Source organism: Marmota monax, unplaced genomic scaffold (assembly GCF_021218885.2).
Source record: "Marmota monax isolate L192 unplaced genomic scaffold, Marmota_monax_Labrador192_F-V1.1 WCK01_AAM20220418_F8-fsc00188, whole genome shotgun sequence".
Taxonomy (NCBI): Eukaryota; Metazoa; Chordata; class Mammalia; order Rodentia; family Sciuridae; genus Marmota; species Marmota monax.
Genome location: NW_026692655.1, coordinates 327,703 through 347,220, shown reverse-complemented (window position 1 = coordinate 347,220; position 19,518 = coordinate 327,703). Strand labels below are relative to the sequence as shown.

The window sequence follows — 19,518 nt, the reverse complement described above, 5'->3', positions numbered from 1 at the left end:
TTTAAAAGTCAGAATTTCCCCCGCTTCCCATTCTCCTGGTTCAGGTAAGTCAACCAGTCCTGTTGTTGTGTAGTCTAAGAATTTTACTCTTCGCTCCAGAAAGAAATCCTTTATCTGCCTCCTTCCCTCAACTTGATTTGCAGTTTGGTTTGGTGATTATCAAAGGAGGAGAAGCGGGAGCAGGCTTGGCTCCAGGCTGAAACATCACGCAGACTTCCGAGAATTACTGAAAACTTTTTTATTATTCAAGAGCATAGATACTGCTTTGGCAAAGGGAGGGGCAGTGAGTGGTCATACAGATCTGAGGTAGAAAAGGGATGGGGATGGGGAGATAACGAACACCTGAGTGCAACAGGCATGATAGGTAGTTTAAATATATAAAAACTTTGCAACATGGGGGAAATTTTTATTTAGAAAAAAAAAGAGAAAGGAAAGGGGTAAAAAAAGAAAGGAAGAAAAAGAGAGAAAGAGGGAGAGTTCCCCTTGGAACTACGTAGGATGTACAGCAACAAAAAGAAAAGTGAAACACTGCTGTTTAAAGGGGAACGACAAAAGGCAGCCCTCCACCTTCCTGCTTTCGGTTCTCGTTCCCTGGAAGAAAACTATGGATTCCTCTTATTGCATTTTACTTGGAGAAGAAGGAGTCTGGGGTGGCACAAAGCGGAGAGGGGAACAAGAGAAAAAGCCAGATGGCGGAGTTGAGGATGGCGTTGGGGGTTCTAAATTCGACCCAGAAGGGTTGGAAGGGTGTGTCTTTAGGCACTTGGGTTCCGCAGTCCCTCCCTCCTGCATCGTGCCTCCAAAAGCCTCCCTCGGTTAAAGGAGGTGGATATATATAAATTTCTTTCTCTTAATGTATTTAAAACAATTTCAAATGACATTGCACGTGCGATCCAAGTGTGTGGTTGCAGCCCGCTACCCGCCAGCGCTCTCAGAGGTTCTGCGCAACGCTCTCTCACAAGTCGCAGGAACCCAGAGCCCGGCCTTGGCCGCCGCCTTCATCTCCTCCCGGGGCTCCGGGGTTGCCCAGCCGTGGCCAGGTCCTCGGCTCACTGGTTTAACTCCAGCGCCCAGACTTGCTGCGGCCAGCCGGTGCGCCCTTTAATCCTCTTCTCACCTGGGCCCAGGGCAGGAGGAAAGCCTTCGTGCTGCGGCTGCCAAAGGACACACACAAGAAGAGAGGTGAAAGAGACAGGTTTAGACGGTTCTGCTCCGATCACCGGCGAGGAGTGGGTGGGGTGAGGGGAAAGGTGTCCAGAGCAGTAACTGGGAGTCTTTAAATAAGTGACGGATTTCTGTTTGCAAAATAGGCAAACAGGCCCATAAATTTGCCTTAATGCGCCAAGTTCCTGGGATCCGGGACAGGACCGGCAGCTGCAGGAGGTTTGGTAACCAGAATTCTCGGCGTCTGGTGGAACGCATTTGTGCTGACTTGGCTTTGTGGCGCCTAAGGGAGACCTCAGGGGATTGGGATGGGAGGGGTGGGAATCCACTTTCCCCAGCTACCTACACGACCCGCCGGCTTGCTAACAGGATTTACCATCTGGTTTGGATGCAGGGTTGGATCCGCCAGAACTGGTGGCGGAAGCCTCAGAAGGCTAGGAGCCGGCCTGACCCGGAGCTTCCTTCCCGGCTTCCGTAATAGGGCACCCAACGGTGCAACGTCCAGGAGGCTGTGCGGCGGAGGGCGGGTTGTGGGGGGGACAGTGTGGATCCACCCAATAACTACTTGCAATGAGGAACCCCCTTAAAGCCTGCATCTCCTCCAACCCAGGGCATCGGCTGAGATTTGATGACTACTGTCTTTTCCCCGTGACCCACAGGCCCCTTGGATCAGATAAAACTGGGCCTGAGCGCACCAACCTGGAGAACTCCTTCGCCAACCTGAATAACACCATGCCTAGAGGTCCTGCAGCCCTGGGCAGGGAAACTGGGCACCAAAATGTATTCCTCTAACTGGAGAGGATCCAGAAAGACGTAGTAGGGATTATGACCTCCAAAGCCAAAAAGTAGCTCCTGCTTGTTTATATACAAAGCCATTGAGGTTGCGCTCTAAAACCAACCCATGGGGAGTGGAACTGGTGGGTTCTGAACCAGGAGTTGAAAGCCTGACCTCTTTTACCTCACCTCCAATTCTTTTTTTAAAAAAAATATATATATATATATTTTTTCTAGTTGTAGTTAGACACAATACCTTTATTTTATTTATTTTTATGTGGTGCTGAGGATCTAACCTAGCGTCTCGCATGTGCTAGGGGAGCGCTCTATCTCTGAGCCTCAACTCCAGCCCCTCACCTCCACTTCTTACTTACTCTCTTGTAGCAGATTTTCGTGTTTTGCCCTACTATGGGCCTGTTTCCCTTTTCTATCCAGTGATGGAAGTAGTTTAACCTCTCCATCAAAGGCTGTTTGAAAGCAGAAACTGAGGCCAAATGCATATATTCAGACTCAAAGCAAATTAATGAACTTTTCATGCAATCTTAACCTGGCTTCCAGAAGAACCCAGGGATGGATCAGGTCTCCTCCAAACTGTAAGTGCAATATATAGTGTGTGCAGTCTCTTGGAATCCAAGGCTTTCAAAGGAGTTTTAAAGAAAGCCCTAAGATCCTAACCAAAAGGCTTAAGATTCTTCATTCACTCAGTCTTAACAAACACCAACCCACATTACAATTGAATTCAATTATGAATCTGCCTCTCTGCACACACACAATCACACACTGTAACTATGTGAGAAAACTCCATAGCTTTTCAAAATCTCACACACAAAATAACTCCGGTTTCTTGCAGAGCTGGCGATGCTCACGCAGACTGCACCCCTGGCTGGAAGCTTACAGGCCCCAGTACTCACCAGCTCCCTTTTCCGCTTGCTCTCGCGGCTACCATCCACCTTCTTGAGTTCAGCCTTGAAGGCTTCGGGGTCGCCAGCCTGTGCATCCTTGGCCAGTACGTCCATCAAGTAGGCGATGTAGCTGGTGGCCAGGCGCAGAGTCTTGATCTTGGAGAGCTTGGTGTCCGCCGGCACGTTGGGGATGCACTCCCGCAGCTCAGCGAACGCGCTATTAATGCTCTCTGTGCGTCTCCTCTCCTTCTTGGGTCCCGAGCCTTTCCGCCGGCCCAGGCGGCCGCCGAGCGCCTCCAGGCGCCCGGGGCTCTGACCCTGTCTGGCGTCCGGACCGTAGGCGGCAGTAGCCACAGCGGCTGTTGGTGGTGGCCCTCCCGCAGAGAAGTCCGGGGCAGCGTCAGCAGGGCTCAGCAGCCAGCTTTGGAAATAAGGTCGCTCCTGGTGACAGCGCGAGGCCGGGCCAAAGAGGAAGGGCTCGTGGAGCATGGGGTGCGCCGGGTGTGGGTGGTGATGGTGGTGATGGTGTGCGTAGCTGCCCACGAGGTTCATGTTGGAGAGGCTCCTGGCCTGAACCGCTAGCCGGATTAGCGCCGCCCCATGTGCCCCAAAGAGGACCGGGGCCACCCGTGGGCTCCCGGGCCGCGCACTGCTGGGCGCCGGCTTTGCGAGAGTCCTGAGCAAGGTTGAAGATGACACACGTAGCCTGCTGCCTTCGTGCAAGTTTCTGTCGCGGACTAGGATGCCGATGCCCAAAGACCGATTTAACCCTTCTCCGGACTCCCCTTCAGGATCTGGCTTATATAAGGCGTGGCTTTGATGTCAACCTCTCCCTGGAGCCAATAGCAGGGGGGCGGAGAGGAGGAAGGGGGGGGGGGGGGTTGGACGTCCCAGGTTTTGCTAGGCTAACGCCACTGACTCCAGGCGGCCTGCAGGGACAGGGAACCGGCCACGCCTCCGTCCCTCCCCTGCCCGCCGATTCCCGGGCTGGGAAGGCGGGGGCTACGTACTTGAGGCAGGCTGGCCAACCTGCTGCCACCCCCAACTTGTGGGTCCAAGGAAAGGAAACTGGAGTCTTGGAAGGAAAAGAAGGGCTCCCCTTGATTTTACAGATAGTGAAACTGAGACAGGATGGGGGTGAAGGGATTGTTCTTGTTTCTAGACTCTCGGGAAATCAGAATAGGAGTTGCAAGGGATCCCGGTCCCCAGCTCCATCTGCTCTGCCTGGCAGGGGAATCCAAAGAAGGGAATGCGCGGTGGGAGGCAGGATAGTTTCCTAACGTTTTTTCCTTAACATCTTCCTCCCCCACCCCACCCCACCCTCTCACCCCGGTCATTTAATCATCTGCCCTGTCTGGTGGGACCGGGAGTCGATCTTGCATCCGCGGTTGGACCAGACGGCCAGTTCTCGCCCAGTCACCGGCAGACCTGAAGCCTGCTTCCCACCGAGAAGCGTTACTGAAGCTGCGGTGGGAATGGGCGACGGGAAGAAGGAACGGACGTCAAGCCCAGGGCATTTACCAGTTTGTTCCGGGCTCGAGGGCCTGAAATCTGCTCTTCTCGCCTCGCAGGCGCCTGATTCCGTCTAAAGCCGGCAGGCCAGGCCGTGGCAGAGGCAGCCTCCTGGAGACCGCCTTCGCCCTAGGGCGTGTAATCCGCAAGACGCTGCTAGGACTCTCCTGGTTTCTCCCCCGTAGTCGCGCAGAGGGCCGGGAGCAAAATTATGCTAGGCCACTCTACCTAGATCGTCACCCCTTGAGAATGTTTGAGTCTCTAAATACCCTGTCACCCAAGTTCACACCGCTAGAAACCAGCCTTCCGCGAAAAATATGCCGAGGGAAACTCGACCTGCACAGCATCCCGGAGGCTTTCGACCCACCCGCACTGAGCCGTGGAGCAAAGTGCACAACCTCTGCAACTTCCCCCTAGGACCAGGGCCCTTGACTGCCTGTCTGATTTTCTCCACTGGGGCTTTCCTCCCGCTCCCGTGGGAACCTGGTAATCCCACAGTGGCAGTGCTTCGGGCTGCGGGTTGCGAAGCGTAGGTCTAACCTTGTATTACAATGGCTTCCTAGAAGAGGAAACCGAGGCCCTCTAACCCCTCAGCCCTTTCCAGCCAAGCCCCTTCCCTAGGCCGAGTAGACAAATGTGCCTTTCTCTCAATCAGGATACCAAGGTAAGGGCGAAAGGAGATTATCCTGAGTGCTGTTTTTAGAGGGCAAATTCATTACTTATCCATTCACTCAAAAATGGTTTATTGATGCCTGCGATGTGCCTGGCACCGTTACTAGTCCAAAGGCAGAGAGAGAAAAGCCAACTTTCTTTTGTACAAAAAGGGAAAGTGAGGTCCAGACAGGATGATGGATTCCTCCGGAAGGCCCAAGGATGAGTGGGTAGGTGGAAACACGTCTTGAGCATGATGTGTACTTGTGAGTGACAGACATAACGTGTAAAATCCTAGGAATGCGTGAGTATTGACGTACTGTGGGTACCTTGGTTCTAAATGTTTATTTATTTGAGGAAAGAGGGGACAATCACTTAGGTCTGAGCCCATGGGTTCACCTGTGGGAGCTCAATGTGGTTGTGGGCCCTAGAGGTGCAGGAGGTGGTGGGGGAGCGGCGGAGGGAGGTCCTGGTTTCCTGCCCGAGGCTGGCTGGAAACCCGCCGCTTTCCCGGCGCCTGGCGCCAGCAGCGCTGGGGTTGGGCCGAGCGCGGAGCCGGAGGCTCGCAGGGAGGGAGCGCCGGGCGCCCGATCCAGCGGCGGCGGCTCCGCGGGATCCCGCGCCTCCCCGGCCTGGAGGCGCTCTAGAGTAAGGTTATGCCGGTAGAGAAAGTAATTACTATGGAAAACACTCTCAGTGTTTGTCCTAACCCCAACACGATCTTCAGCAGCTGCCCCTATTATCACGGGAGGCCCTACCATGATACCTGCGCTTGTACGTGCACGCGGGCTCGCAACCTCACTGGCATTTGGGCATTTTCACAGCAATACACACAGTACCTCAAATTGGATTTAATGCCTGCCAGAGGGAGATCTAGCCTAAACAAAAAGCATGCAAAAATCATACATTACTATATGTGCACAGGTGCTTGCAAATGGACGTCCTCACCTATTGGTACGTTAACACAGACATATAAGATCCCACAAATTCAATTTGATATATATCCTCAGCCTTACCTATGTAGTCACAGCACAAGCCTCAAAATGAAGTTGTTCAATAGTATGCACATTATGAAGGCACGCACAATGATTGACACATAAGAACAGCTACTATCCACATGCAAACTCATAGTTCTCCCATCTAACCCCCTTACTCATGGCTGCATTCAACTTTCACATATCAGGTCTGGTTAGTCTAGTGGGGAATGCCTTATCAGTACTAAATGAAGGGCCCCAGTCACAGAGACCCCTTGAGGGCCCCAAGACTGCCTGAAACCATCTTGTGAGTGTTAAAGAGCAGGTTGTCTCTGGCCACCAATGCCTTGGAGAGCTATACTGCAGTGGCCCCACTGGAGTGTAGCCCGGAGGGATCTGTTAGGACTGGGAGAAGGATGGCCCCCCAGCAGTCTGAACTGCCAGAGAGACAGAAAGTTGTCTAGGCCCCGGGGAGACACAGCCTTCCAGAGTGCTTCTAACACCAGTCAGGCTCGGGTGTGTGAGGAGTGCAGCTGAACTCCTAGGATAAGGACCTGGCGAAGGTGTTCTCTCCCTCTGCCTCAGGCTATAGGATAAGGGAAGGTCTGGAACCAGGAGTTTAGCCAAACATGCTTTAGGTTGACAGGCAAAAGATGTGGCTTCCAGTTTAGTTCCAGCACTATCTGCACCTCACTCTGTTCCTTTCCAGCTCTGTGCCTCAGTTTCCCCATCTGCAGAAAATGGGTTTAGAATTGACAGTCTGGACCCCAGCTCCCCACTGTTGCACAGGGCCTACTCTGATTCCCCTTGCACCCTGACCTAGTTCTCCACTTCTGGGCCCCAAAGGGAGAAGGGACTCCACTCTCCTTCAGTCCACCTCTACAGAGCAAGCATGGGGTGCTAAGGATTCTGGGGGTCCTAGCCAGTTCCACACTCCACTGCAGTGCCCCTTTCCTTAACCTGTCTTGCTCACCTAGAGAGTGCCTACAGCTTTCCAAGGAAGGCTTCGCAAGTTGTGCAGGTGGAGGCCAGGCAGGAACACTCACCCCAAGAGAGTTTGAGCTTATAGAGGTTGAAGATTGTGTTAGAGTGCTTAGGACAGTCTTGCAATGGGACCCAGCCCACCTATGTTGAGAAGGGGCACTGTCATTCCTCTCTACGGACCTTTGGAGTCTGTTTCCCCCTCTGTAAATTGGGAGGATGATAATACCCACCCCGGAGGGCCAGTGTAAAATTAAGTGAAATAATAATATAGAGGAGACTCTTAGAGGGGTAACCATAACCCTGCAAAAATGTTGGGTCTATTTTTAGGAATATTAATTTCACAGGGGGAGAAATGGAGTTACATGCCACCATACCACTGCAAAACCTGGACAGGAAGAAGAGGCCAGACCCTTGGATTCCTCTTGCACTGCTCTGTTCTGACCAAATCGGGGTCCTTCCCTTTTCGGACAACTCTACAGAATCCAGTTGCCATAAATAAGGCTGGTGGTGGAGGAGAGGAGAGTATCACCAGGTATGAGGATTCTATTGCTGGAGACCCCAATTCCAGTTACAGATCCCCACTCCGCACGCTGCCCCCGCCCCATTTCCTTTGCTAAATGATTTTGAGGGGAGTTATTGCTACCCCCAGGACTCAGTTCCTCATCTACAGTTGGATAGGCAGTACCTCGGACGGACGCTCCAGATGTCCGCAGGGTCCCTGTCCTACCCCGCCGGGCTCTTCCCTCACCCCATCTTCCTGACTGGCAGTCCAGGGGAGCCTGCACCCCGGCGCCTACCGCAAAACCTTCTCCCCGCCACGTCCCGTGACCTTGACGCCACGGGCAATCCCCGCACCGGACCCCTTATCTAAATAGGGCAGTAAATCAAAGACCTGTCAGGGCCCGGGTAATTACAGGAACTCCATAAAAAGGACCCGGCCGGCCGCCTGTTTATATTAGCGCGGTGTAAAATATTCCCGCTGTCTTGGGGAATCGCGTCGCGGAGTAACGCGCCATAAATCAGCCCGCGGGCCATTTACCCCGCAGTTTGAGCGCACAAATCCCTTAAACAGTTCTCTGCTGTATCTAAAGAGGGTCTAGGACTTTCCAGTGTGACCGGGTTTGTTCCCTGGAGCTGAAGGATAGTCGGGGGCGGGAAGAGAGAGAGGGGTAGGGAATCGATTTCTCCAGGAAGCTCTTAGAATGTGAAGCCTCCTGGCCTTTGCTGGTACCCGAAAGCAACAAGTCTACCGAAAGGTCTGTTAGGACCAATTTCTGCATTTAGATGGGAAGGAACTTCCCCAAGAGCACACAACCAATGAGTGGAGGAGATGCGCTATTGCAGACCTCCAGGGGAAGTGGTTGGGCCGGTGGCAGCCTCTCTCTCCCCTTGTTACCTCCTCTTCTGGGATAAGGAGCGGTCCAGGCAAGTGGGTTCCAGTAGCAAGTGACTTTTACTTATTAGCTTGGGGCTTCCTGGGCTTCTTGTAGTTGTGCACATAATTGTGTGTGAATGCTTTTCTGTGCAATCCAGCCTCTGATTCTTGGTCTTATTCCCTTGTTTTACAGGTGGCAAAATCAAGGCCCAGATGATGGGAAGGGACCTGCCCAGGGGCTCACAGCTAGAAATCCAAAACACTCCACTGCAGATGTAATCCACTTTAGTTTCTCTGCCACACTCTTCCTTAGCTAAGGAAAAATTAGGAGAGGGTGCTGTGCATATGGATGTGCCGGGGGATGGGGAGACCTGTCCATTCTTAGGTTGTAACAACCGTAAAAATACAAAACCTATTTAAGGTAAACCTTCTGCTGCCCTTTGTCTAATGAGTAACATAAATCAAACTCGTGGAAAAAGAATATTAAATTTTCCGAATCTTCCCTCCGGGCTGGGACGAGAGAATTCAAGGGAGAATTAAACATGTATGTTTTTTTCCCCTCTTTTTCTGCCTTCCTCCCCCCATTCCCTTTCTCTTCCGTAGTCTGTAAATGACAACGTGTTTACACAAGTTTTTATGTCGTCTGAGCTTCATCCAGGCTTCTCTCCCTCCTCTGTGTATTTTCTGCACAGAGAGATGTCTGCTTCGGGAAGCGTTCAACCTAAACAGAACCCTGTCTGATTGGGAAATGTATTTATTTGAAAAATCATAACTCACGGTTTTGGTGAAAACGGCTCCCAAATTTATGGGGTCGCTTGGGGCGTGGTGGTTGTAAATCAAAAAGCACTGGACACCCTCCTCCCCAGCCAAGTTCCCCTCCCTGCAGTGGCTCAGGCCAGGTATCCTCAACTCCCAGAGACCCGGGTCTCCTCCTCTGTCCACCCTGCAGCCCTCCAGGGACCCCTGCTCCAGCCCCTTGCTGTGGTTAGCTGTGTGCTAGCTTTAGCTGGCAGGTGGATTTCTCTCTGGCTCATTCAATTTTATTCTGATGAGCTCCACAGTGTCAGCTGCAGATGGTCAGTTATAATGTCTTATTTCGCACCCGAGTCTTATATCAGTGTGTGTGTGTGGAGCTGTTTTATGCCAAGAGGTTTATCTCTGGTTAGTGCTGTGAAGGTCAGTTTCACTGCCTGACCATTGCTTCCCAGGTCAGGGGAATTTTCCTTTCTCAATCTAATCAGAATTCCACAGCAAGGACTAAATCAACCCACTTCACCTATCTCCTGAATTCGGCTGCCAACCAACCTCAGATGAGGGCTGGGAAAAGTTTAGTTAGAACTGGCAACATGTCTCCAAGGATGATGACAATGGCCAAAGAGACTGAGTCCTCAATAGTGACGTGTCCTGGTGGAGTTGGACTCTGGGGCCTTGGTGAGCAACCAAGTCAGGCAGAAACAGGGCTAAATGAACCGTACCTCTGTCGTCTGTCCCCCCCCACACACACACCCCAGGATGGAACCCAGAGCCTCACAATTGCATGCTAGGCAAGTGCTCTGCCACTGAACTACACTCTCCCCTGGCAGAGTCCTCATGGGGAACAGAGGAAATTATCAGCTCTAGGCTAGTCCATCTACACACTGCTTGTCCATCTTAAAGCACTGCTCTCTCAGGGAGAGAATCTGGATCAAAATTGTATGGTTCTTGCTCCAGAGTAGGTAAAAAGAGTGCGTGGGAACCACAGCAGCTGCAAAGGTAGTGTAGGAACCTGAGATTACACATCAGGTTTTATCCCAGCTCCACCAGGCTGCCTCACAAGCCCACCCCCTTGCCTGAGCCCTCAGCCACTACCTGCCAGGAGTGATGTATACACAGTAGCATTTAGTTCAAAGAAATGCAATAAATTTTTGTAGAGAAAACCCAGTTGGATGGACCTCGTTGTCTGCACAGGAAGATAAAAACGAATGTGAGACAGAATGTATCAGAAATGGTGGGGGCACAGAGGGCTCCTCTTCCACTAGCCCCCTTTAGAACTTGGGGCTGGGGGTTCAGGAAGGAATAGCTTCCTGTTCTTCGTTCTCCGGATCTAAAATGGCCTTGTTCCCATGGATCAGGGGATCCACACATTCTTCAGCGCTGCTGACAGGACTGGAACAAGAAATGGACTCTTCTGGTTGCTTGAAGGTGGAGGTATTCAGCTCTGGAAGTCAGCGCTTGTCCGCAGGAGGCTGAGTGGTTCTAGCAGTGGCTCGGTGGGGGTGGGGGAGAGGGGCAGATCAGCGGCTGATTGCACTTAACTAGTGAAAATTCTGGGCTCTCCAACCCTTTGTTCTGCCTACAGGCTTTTAGGAAGAGTCTGCGGGCAAGAAACTGTGTCCCGATTAGTCTTATTATTTTAAACGGGGCCAGGCTACATCCGTCATCTTTCCCATAATGGTCAATTGTAAACACACTTTAAAAGAGAAAAAACAAAAAAAGGATTTAAGGTCGACGCTGGGAAAATGCTTAGCTCTGGTGTTGCTGGGGAACTGGCAGGCTCTCGGGTCCTTTGGGAGAGAAGTTAAGTGTTCAGTGTTTTTTCACTTTTTCCATTGAATTTTTAAGTCTCTCAGGGGTCTTCGTTGTCTCTTTAGTTTAACGAAGGAAGTTCTTCGTTAAAAAGCTGCGGATGGATAAAGGACCTTGGCTTTGGAATGGAGAAGGGAACGCAGTGGCAAAGCAGCAAACTCAATCTCCATCCTTTGCATTGTGGCTGACAGTCTTCTGATGGTGTCTTTTCCTCCTGCTTTACCATTGCTCTTGCTGTAGCTAAATTTTCTCTGGAGGGGGCTGGGGATGAGAAGATAATATGGAAAGAACAGAAATCAGAGAAGAAAGGCAAGAGTCATGAATGCTGAGTGGAGAAAGGGAGTGGACGTTCTGGTTTTGACTTCATTATCAAACGTGAAAGTGGGTTTCCTTCCAGGAAGCCTGGGCTCAGACACAATGCTCCCTAGCCACATGGACAGCCCCACATGCCAAGGGACACAAGATTGTCCTCATTAGCTCCCTAAAACCCACCCAGAGCATGAAGCCATGAACAAGAAGTCACAGTGAAACCCAGCTCCAAATTCAAACCAACTGCTGGCGGTTATTAAATTCATTTTCATTCGTGCAAGCAAGACCCCCCCCCCCAAAAAAAAAAGTCTATTTAAAAAGAAAAAAAAAGGGTGGCAGGAGAAGAGAGAACAGAAAGGAAAACCCCAGAAACCAGAGCAGAAATTAATCTAATTACCTCTTCTCCCCTGCCATAAATTCCGCAGAGGAAATCAAATCTTTCTGTACATGTGTATAAAACCCAATCAGTCTATTGAGCTCGCCAAAACCCATTATGTCTCAAACTGCGTATCCTAATTGAATGAAATGGAGTGGACCAGGCGGCCAGGCATCCACTGAGCCAGGTTTTTCCAAGGGCGTTTGCCACGGAGCCAGAGAGGATAAACATGGGTTAGAACCACACACTAATCAGCTTGCTGCGGAGACGGGACCCTCTCGGAGCCCGGGCCCTGTGGCAGATGCATCCTAACATTTTGCGTCAGATTGTAATGGAATATTTCTCATAAACAGCCAAGTGTCTCTCCCCGCCACTCACCTGACATGTTTTTTGTTGTTTAACTTCAGATCTGACAGATGATGATAACCTGGAAAAGAGAGAGGTTACAAATGCTGAAGGCTGTGGGGCTGGGTAGTGTAAAGGGCGCCTGCTCAAGAATTAGGACAGGGTTGTGATTTGTAGGGGCCCGGAAAAGGCTGTTGTGCAACCCCCACCCCCCCACCCCCAGCAAATAGGGGCGGCTAGGAGAGGCGGGTGCAGAGCAGGAGAGGAGAATGGCTGGGCCTGAGAGCTGGGGCTGCCACTTGTTTTGTATTTTGCTTTGTGAGATGGAGAGCGCCCCTCCCCCACCCCTCCATAGCGCTGTGTTCTCGTGGGCACCCTGATTTACAGCACCTGTTAAAAACACATAATGGATGCAATTATCTGTGGCACCAGAGGGGGGGAAAAAAGGTAGGAGTTGACTTTATTCCAGTGAAAGGTAAATGTGTTTGTTTTTGTTAACTTAGTTCATTAATTTAAATTTCTGGGGCCATTTTTTAAAAATCCTTGCTGCTTTCTTTGCCACGTGGGATTCATCCTCAGAAGCCCATGTTCTTCTAGTTGGGTGATGCAGAAATTTGAAATCAGGGGTGAGCGTGGAATCTTTGTCCTCTCAGTAAAGCCCACCTGCATGCCCTGCTGCATGAACCATGCTTTGAGAATCCAGACTTATATGGATATGGTAGGTACTATTTACACATAGAAATTCTTTTTCTTGTAAGCTATGTGGCTCCAGCAAAGTCTGTAGACACAGTTAAATATGCCATATTGAAAAATGTAGAAAAAAACAGGAATCAAATTTAAATTTCTTTGAGTCCAACAAATTATTTAAGTATCCTGGGCAGAGTTCTGTCAGCCAAAGTCTACAGATTCCTAGAAGGTGTGCTGTGTTCCCACCCTGCCTCTCACACAGCACATATCTGGCATATAGGAGAGTCTCCAAAAAATATTTGCTGAGAGAAGCAATCAGTTAAATGAAACTGGAATCAGATGATCTCTAAAGTCACCGACAACCCTGACCTCTATTTTTCATCCTCTGTTGTAAGAAAAAAAAATGTAATTGCACAAACTCAGATATATTTGTCACTTGGACTCTTGACATTCAAACATGCGTATGTTTCTTCTCTGTGTCTTGTCACTTGATCTGACAGCTTTCTACATGCTTGTATCTGATATTAGCGTAGAGTTGTCTTTGCCCGAGGCAGCTGAGCCATCTGCGTGGATTGGAATTGAGTGGGGCCGTCCTGCCTTATACCAAATGGAACAGTGGTTACAGATTTTTTTTTTTTTTAAAAAAAGACTTCAGCAAATTGCACAGCAAACACCAGAACAGAATAGGTGCACATCCTCCATTCACAAGTATGCAATTCTTTCCTGAAATCTTGAAGACGCCCCCACCCAGCTTCATTACAATGCACTAAGGGCAGCTGGTAAAGCTCTCACTATGTTCAACACACTTTTATTTTAATATTTCATGTGTCCTCAACTAGGACCTAGGAGAAAAGGATTCAAATCTAGATATCCCTGACTGCAAAGATCTTGCTTTTATCACTACAATTATGTGGACCTGGGGAATAAAATTGCTAACTGTAATTTTAATTTAACATTATCATAACAAAAATAATTTATAATAAATTATAAAACAATAATTCATTATGTTATAATTTACTGTATTTTATTTACAATTAATAAATTATAATAAATATCAACAATAATTAAGACTATGAACCTGCCTCTCAAACAGCAGTCTGTTTTATTCCCTCAGCCCCAAACACCGTTTCCTAATAATACTTTGCACTCCACAGAGTTCATGTTCATCAGTTTGAATAGTAGCATCAGGTTCTATGTGACTTGTCATAAAGAGGTTATAAGCCCCAGGAGGAGAGGAGTCAAGACTATTGCTCCCCACCCACCTCCAGGCACAGTATCTCACATAGAAATTACCCCATGCATATGTGTCTAATAAATGAATAAAAGAACAGTAACTTGTTTAATACAAACAATCCTGAGACGATACCACTAGCAATGCTCAGCCAGGAGTCTACCATGTAGCCCCATTCCTGGTGAGGGCTTAGGAAAATGTGATGGGTACAATCATCTTTCAGGAGGAGAGCTAGCACATATTAGATGTTCAATATACATACTCACTGTCAGGAGCATGTAAATACAATTTTTGTGGTAATGGCAAATTTATATAATTCATATGAAATGCATACACTTTCAATAAATATTTTATTTTGGAATAATTCTAGGTAGAAAAGTTGCAGAAATAATTCATAAAGTTCCATTATCCCCTTCACTCTTCAGTTTTCCCTAATGTTACTGACTTACATAACCGTGAGACATTTATCAAAACAAAGATACTAACATCGATTACACTTAAACTCAACTGCAGACTTTATTTCAATGTCACCAATTTTTTTTTCACTTAAGTTCTTTTTTTCTGTGCCAAGATCTGTTCCAGGAGGAGACCACATTGTGTTAAGCACGTATTTGTCAAATTGTTTCTATGACAGTTCACATTTCATTACCTAAGTTTTTAAAAAATTGCCATCTTCAGGAATTTTAAAAATAAACTCTCAATCAAATTAGTAAAACAGAATTAAAATAGATTCTCCACCTTAGTTAGATTCCTTACTGCTTCCTGGTCTCAGGTCCATGTCCCTCATTAGGTGACCTCAAACTCCATTTCTTCCCTGGGGACTGTCCTGCCTCAGTGGTGTGTTTGTATGACCTGTTATCTGCATGGTCCTGAGTCATTGCCTATCCCCTGTGATTCAGCATGTGCTCAGACCACAGCCACATGCTCAGACCTCAGCCAAGGTTGTTGGAATGATTTGAGGTTTGCATCCAGACTTTGATTCCCAAGGTCGTACTTGGCACCTACTCCCATTTATACTTTAGAACAAATTTCTAGAGAGAAAATGAATGTGATCTAATGTTGAGTAAAGAATCAGGACACCAGGCTGGTAGAGTATCCCTTGCCTAGGGTGTGTAAGGCCCGGGGTTCGATCCCCAGCACCACAGAAAAAAGAAACTCAGAAAAAAAGGACTCAGAATGAAATGTACTACAGCTCCATGACAAACGCATATGAAAGAAGACACTCACAGTAAGTATTGCCATGTTGGGGTGATGGGATTGTGGGTGACATTTTTACCTTTCCTAAATTTCCCAAACTTTCTGCATTAACATATTTTCCCTTTCTAATTGTGATTTTTTTTAATGTTCAAAATAAATTCATTCTCACAAAATATACAACCTGAAATATAATTCCTATGAGAGGAGAATAAGTCAATAAGGAAGAGGGCTGAGGACAAGGCTACCTTGGCAATGACAGCCACTATTTGGCACCCGGCCTGGTGGGCAGGACATTAAGTGCTTTACAGGGTTTATCTCCTTCAATCCTCAAAAGTTCTCCATCAGAAAAACATAGCTAAGACCCCCTTTTTTTAAGGTAAACAAAGTTAGGCACAGATCATTTAACTCGTTCAAGGTTCCCCAGTTGGAAGGAGCAGAGACTGACTTGAATGGGTTCATCTCTAAGCACATTTATAGAAGGATGGAGGAAGAAGAGGCATGGGGGTGGGGGGGATGGTCTGGTTGCTGATAATAGTTCGAGCAATGAAATGGGAGTCCATTTGTGGTCTGACCCGGCATATGCATCTCCCAGGGGCCAAGAACATTCCAGGTGATTTGTATGCACATTAGAGTTTGAGAAACCTAGTTATCAAAGATAGTTAATATAGAACCTCTGTGTGTGTGTGTGTGTGTATGTGCGTACACACGCAATTATTTGTATTCGTCTGGGCTGATACCACCTTGCTCAGAAATAAAGGTATAGCTACATGAATCAATGTTTTTCAAAGCACAGGTAATAGCTATTTTGTGGGTTGTGAAAATACTTGAATGGATTTCAATTAGAAATTTTTTAAAAATTAGAAAATATTGGAGGGCATCTCATAGGTGTTACTGCATGAGATTTTTATTTTAAGTGTGTGTGTGTGTGTGTATACAGGTCATGAGGTAATACTCTCCGTCAGAAAACTTTTAACTGGTCTGCACACTGTGGCCCGAGATAGACGTGAGATTCCGGGCAGACATTTAGAGGTGTGGTGGACCTGCTTCCTATTTCTGATAAATTTCGGAACTCTGAATGAAATCAGAGTTGAGGTTTGGAGGACCATGGAAGTCTCAGAAATTATCTAGCTCTAATCCCTCCCTGTCTGGATGCAAAAGCAGAGGCCCAGAGAGGGAGGGATTTGCCCAATGTCACACAGCAAAACTGAAACTTTGGAGGAAAGAACACAGCATTGTTAACAATGGCAGGTCTTTCATTCCCTTTTTGTCTCAATCATGAAAGACCTGGGGGCTGGAGGGGTGACAGCCCCGGAGACATGACTGTGGAATGTGTTGGGGAAACAAGATGCCTTCTCTTCCAGGCCCCACAAGCCAACAGGCCTACGTGTGGCAAGAAGGGGCTCTGGTTATCTGCCACCGCCTCTGTTTCGTTTGGTCCGTCAACTCCAACAGCAAAGTGCTCCCAACGTGTGAGGCTTGATAAAGGTGGGAAGGTAAGAGGGTGGAGGTGGCAGGACATCAGGGACCAGAGCTTGAGAGAAGTCCCAGAGCCTCTCTCCTCCTCCTCCCAAGAGCCTGGGAAGGCCAGCAGGAACCTCCCGCTGCCCCACAGCCCCCACTCTGGGCCCTCACTGGCTTGCTCGCTTATGGCCCAGAACCCAACCTCTCTGCAGGGCTGGGCCTTTTGCATTTCAAGATGGACCTTGATAAAATCTTGAACTTGGATGCTGAGCCAGAGACTTTTTAGGAGAAATCCATTCCCCAGCACAGTGGCACATACCGTAATCACAGCAGACTCAAAAGACTGGAGCAAGAGAATGGAAAGTTCAAGCCCAGCCTAGCCGACTCAGCCAGAAATAGAAAATACAAAGGTTTGGGCTGGGCTGGGGTTGTGGCTCAGTGGTAAAGTGCTCACCTAGCATGTGTGAGGCATTGGGTTTAATTCTCAGCACCACATATAGATAAATTCATTAAATAAAGGTCCATTGAAAACTAAAAAAATATTTTTAAAAAAAGGGTTGGGGATGTAGTTCAGTGGTAGAGCACCCCTAAATTCAATCCCCAATACAAAAAAAAAAAAAACTATCATCTTATTTTTCCATTTATATTTATTTATTTTATTTCTGCAATTTTGGTACCAGGGATTGAACTCAGGGACACTCAACTGCTGAGCCACATCCCCAGCCCTATTTCGTATTTTATTTAGAGACAGGGTCTCGTGGAGTTACTTAGCACCTCACTTTTGCTGAGACTGGCTTTAAACTTGTAATCCTCCTGCCTCAGCCTCCTGAGCTGCTGGGATTTCAGGCATGTTCCACTGTACTTGGCTCTATATTATTATTATTTTTAATTTTTTTAGTTATAGGTGGACACAATATCTTTATTTTGTTTATTTATTTTTTATGTGGTGCTGAGGAGTGAACCCAGTGCCCCACATGTGCAGTCAAGTGCTCTGCCACTGAGCCACAATCCCAGCCCATATATTATTTTTTAATATAAAATACAACATAGGGAACTTGGGAAAGAAAGAAACCACTATAATCCTATGAGCCCCCACAAATAACTCTGTTCCCATTATGATGTGTATATTTCCAAAATGAGGTCAGAGAATATCTATTTTGTTTTTTCCTCCCTTAGCAATGGTTTGGGGATATTAATGAAAATTATCAATATTAACCAGACATCTGATGAAAACAAAGAACTATTGATTATAGTTTCTTTTTAAGTGTGGTAATGATGTTGTGCCTGTGCCTTTTTAAAAAGAGTCCTTCTACAGATATATTCTGAGCTATTTCTAAGTAAAATGATGTCTGGGGTTCCCTTCAAACTAATATGGGAAGGAGCAGAGACAAAACATAAATTATAAGTTGTTAGTTGTTGATACTCTCACCATCTACATTTTACATAAAAGATTTTTTTCAATATTACTTTCTAATAGTAGTTTTTAACCTATTTTAGTCGTAGATTCCTTTGAAAATCTTAAGTCAGCTATAGATCCACTTCCCAGAGAAACTCCCATTCCATATGGCACCCCCAACTTTCAGAGACCCATAGCCCCCTGACATTCATGGATGGATCCCAGGTTAAGAGCTCCAGACCTACAAAATGTTTTTTTTTTTTTTTTTGGTAAGATTATAGAGTATTCTTTAATAAATAAATCATAATTCACTTAATCAATCAATCCCATTATGGTTGGCAATTTGTTTTGTTTTTTGGCACCAGGTATTGAACCCAGGGGGACTTAACCAGTGAACCACAGTCCCCGTCCTTTTTTGTATTTTATTTAGAGACAGGGTCTCACTGAGTTTCTTAGGACCTCACTATGTTGCTGAGGCTGGCTTTGAACTCATGATCTTCTTGTCTCAGCCTCTAGAGCTGCTGGGATTACATCATGCCTGGCATCCCCACCCCTTTTTATTTTTTATTTTGAGACAGGGTCTTGATAAATTTCTTAGGGCCTTGCAAAGTGACTGAGGCCGGCTTTGAACTTGTAATTCTCCTGTCTCAGCTTCCCAAGTCACTGGATTACAGGTGCCACCACCATACCTGGCTGCGTACATATTCTTTAGGACAAATTCCTAAAAGTATCCAAGCATATACCCACTGTAAAAGTTTTCCTTATGGAATATCTCATGGTTCTCAGAAAACATTGTTAGCATTTGAAAATCTCTGGAGTCAGGCAATCAGACCCAAGCCTGGCTTACACGCTAGCTGCACGACCTTGGGATCCGTTCATCTTTGTGTCCCTGCACATAAACATGTGGAGGTAACAGGAGCTGCTCCTGTGATTCTTCCCACCCAGGAGTACTGGCAGTTCTGCCTTTGCTTCTGGAGGGGACACCACAAACAAAGGGTCCCCTTGCCCCCTGGGGCATCTCTGCCCAACAGGGTGCACTTCTAATGCATTTGCAGGTGATGAGGGGAGCTCTGGTGCTCCTCTCTGAAATCAGGCTCTTGGGACTGGAATCCTGACTCAGACCAAGAGGTAACTTTGGGCAAGTGTCTCGACCTCTCTGTGCCTTCATTATCTGTTAAGTGGCTGTGTGACATCAGAACCTACCTCACAGTCTTAACTGAGATAGAACGCATCCCGGTGTGAGCACAGGGCCCAGCACACAGTGAACACTCATGCTGTGCTTGCTGTCATGATGCTGTCTCTCACCAGACCCCACTGAGAGCTTTCCCTTGCCTGCAGGTGATTCACAGAAGCCTCCCCATGGAAGCCAACCTTCTTCATCTCCTTTCCACAGCCCCTCTACTTGGAGCCTTGGGTGCCCTACTGTTAATGCCAAGCGGAGCAATTCCTATCTCTACCCCATTCTATGCCCTCAGTTTACCTTTCTTGGTTCCTTGATGGGAGCTTTTCCCTCTTTCCCAAATGCATCTCTTATGTGCATCCTAAAGGAAGGGCCAGGGCTCAGGTCTACTTGTGCCTGGGCATAGACTCAGCCCTGGAAGTCCCTGGCATATAT

The 19,518-nt window shown here is 47.8% G+C and overlaps 1 protein-coding gene and 1 long non-coding RNA gene across 2 annotated transcripts; one reads left to right on the top strand and one right to left on the bottom strand.

Annotated features, from left to right (window-relative positions):
- Window positions 1–223: 223 nt before the first annotated feature.
- Window positions 224–3,625, bottom strand: Hand1 (heart and neural crest derivatives expressed 1). The gene is made up of 2 exons (XM_046446378.1): window positions 2,850–3,625; window positions 224–1,154 (listed from the first exon to the last, which is right to left on the bottom strand). Exons 1-2 carry the CDS (start codon window positions 3,390–3,392, stop codon window positions 1,050–1,052), a joined length of 648 nt encoding a protein of 215 aa, XP_046302334.1. The 5' UTR covers window positions 3,393–3,625; the 3' UTR covers window positions 224–1,049.
- Window positions 3,626–3,710: 85 nt separating this feature from the next.
- LOC124093844 (uncharacterized) lies at window positions 3,711–8,959 on the top strand. The gene is made up of 3 exons (XR_006852053.2): window positions 3,711–5,016; window positions 7,306–7,493; window positions 8,530–8,959. It is a non-coding gene; the product is annotated as an uncharacterized LOC124093844 (long non-coding RNA).
- The last annotated feature ends 10,559 nt before the right edge of the window (window positions 8,960–19,518 follow it).

Bases quoted from the DNA above. Each gene is read 5' to 3' on its own strand.
- Hand1 (XM_046446378.1), bottom strand. From the start codon at position 3,392: ATGAACCTCGTGGGCAGCTACGCACACCATCACCACCATCACCACCCA. The intron at 1,155-2,849 runs GTGAGTACTGGG...GTCCTTTGGCAG, and splicing joins GCAAGCGGAAAAGGGAGCTG to CCGCAGCACGAAGGCTTTCC.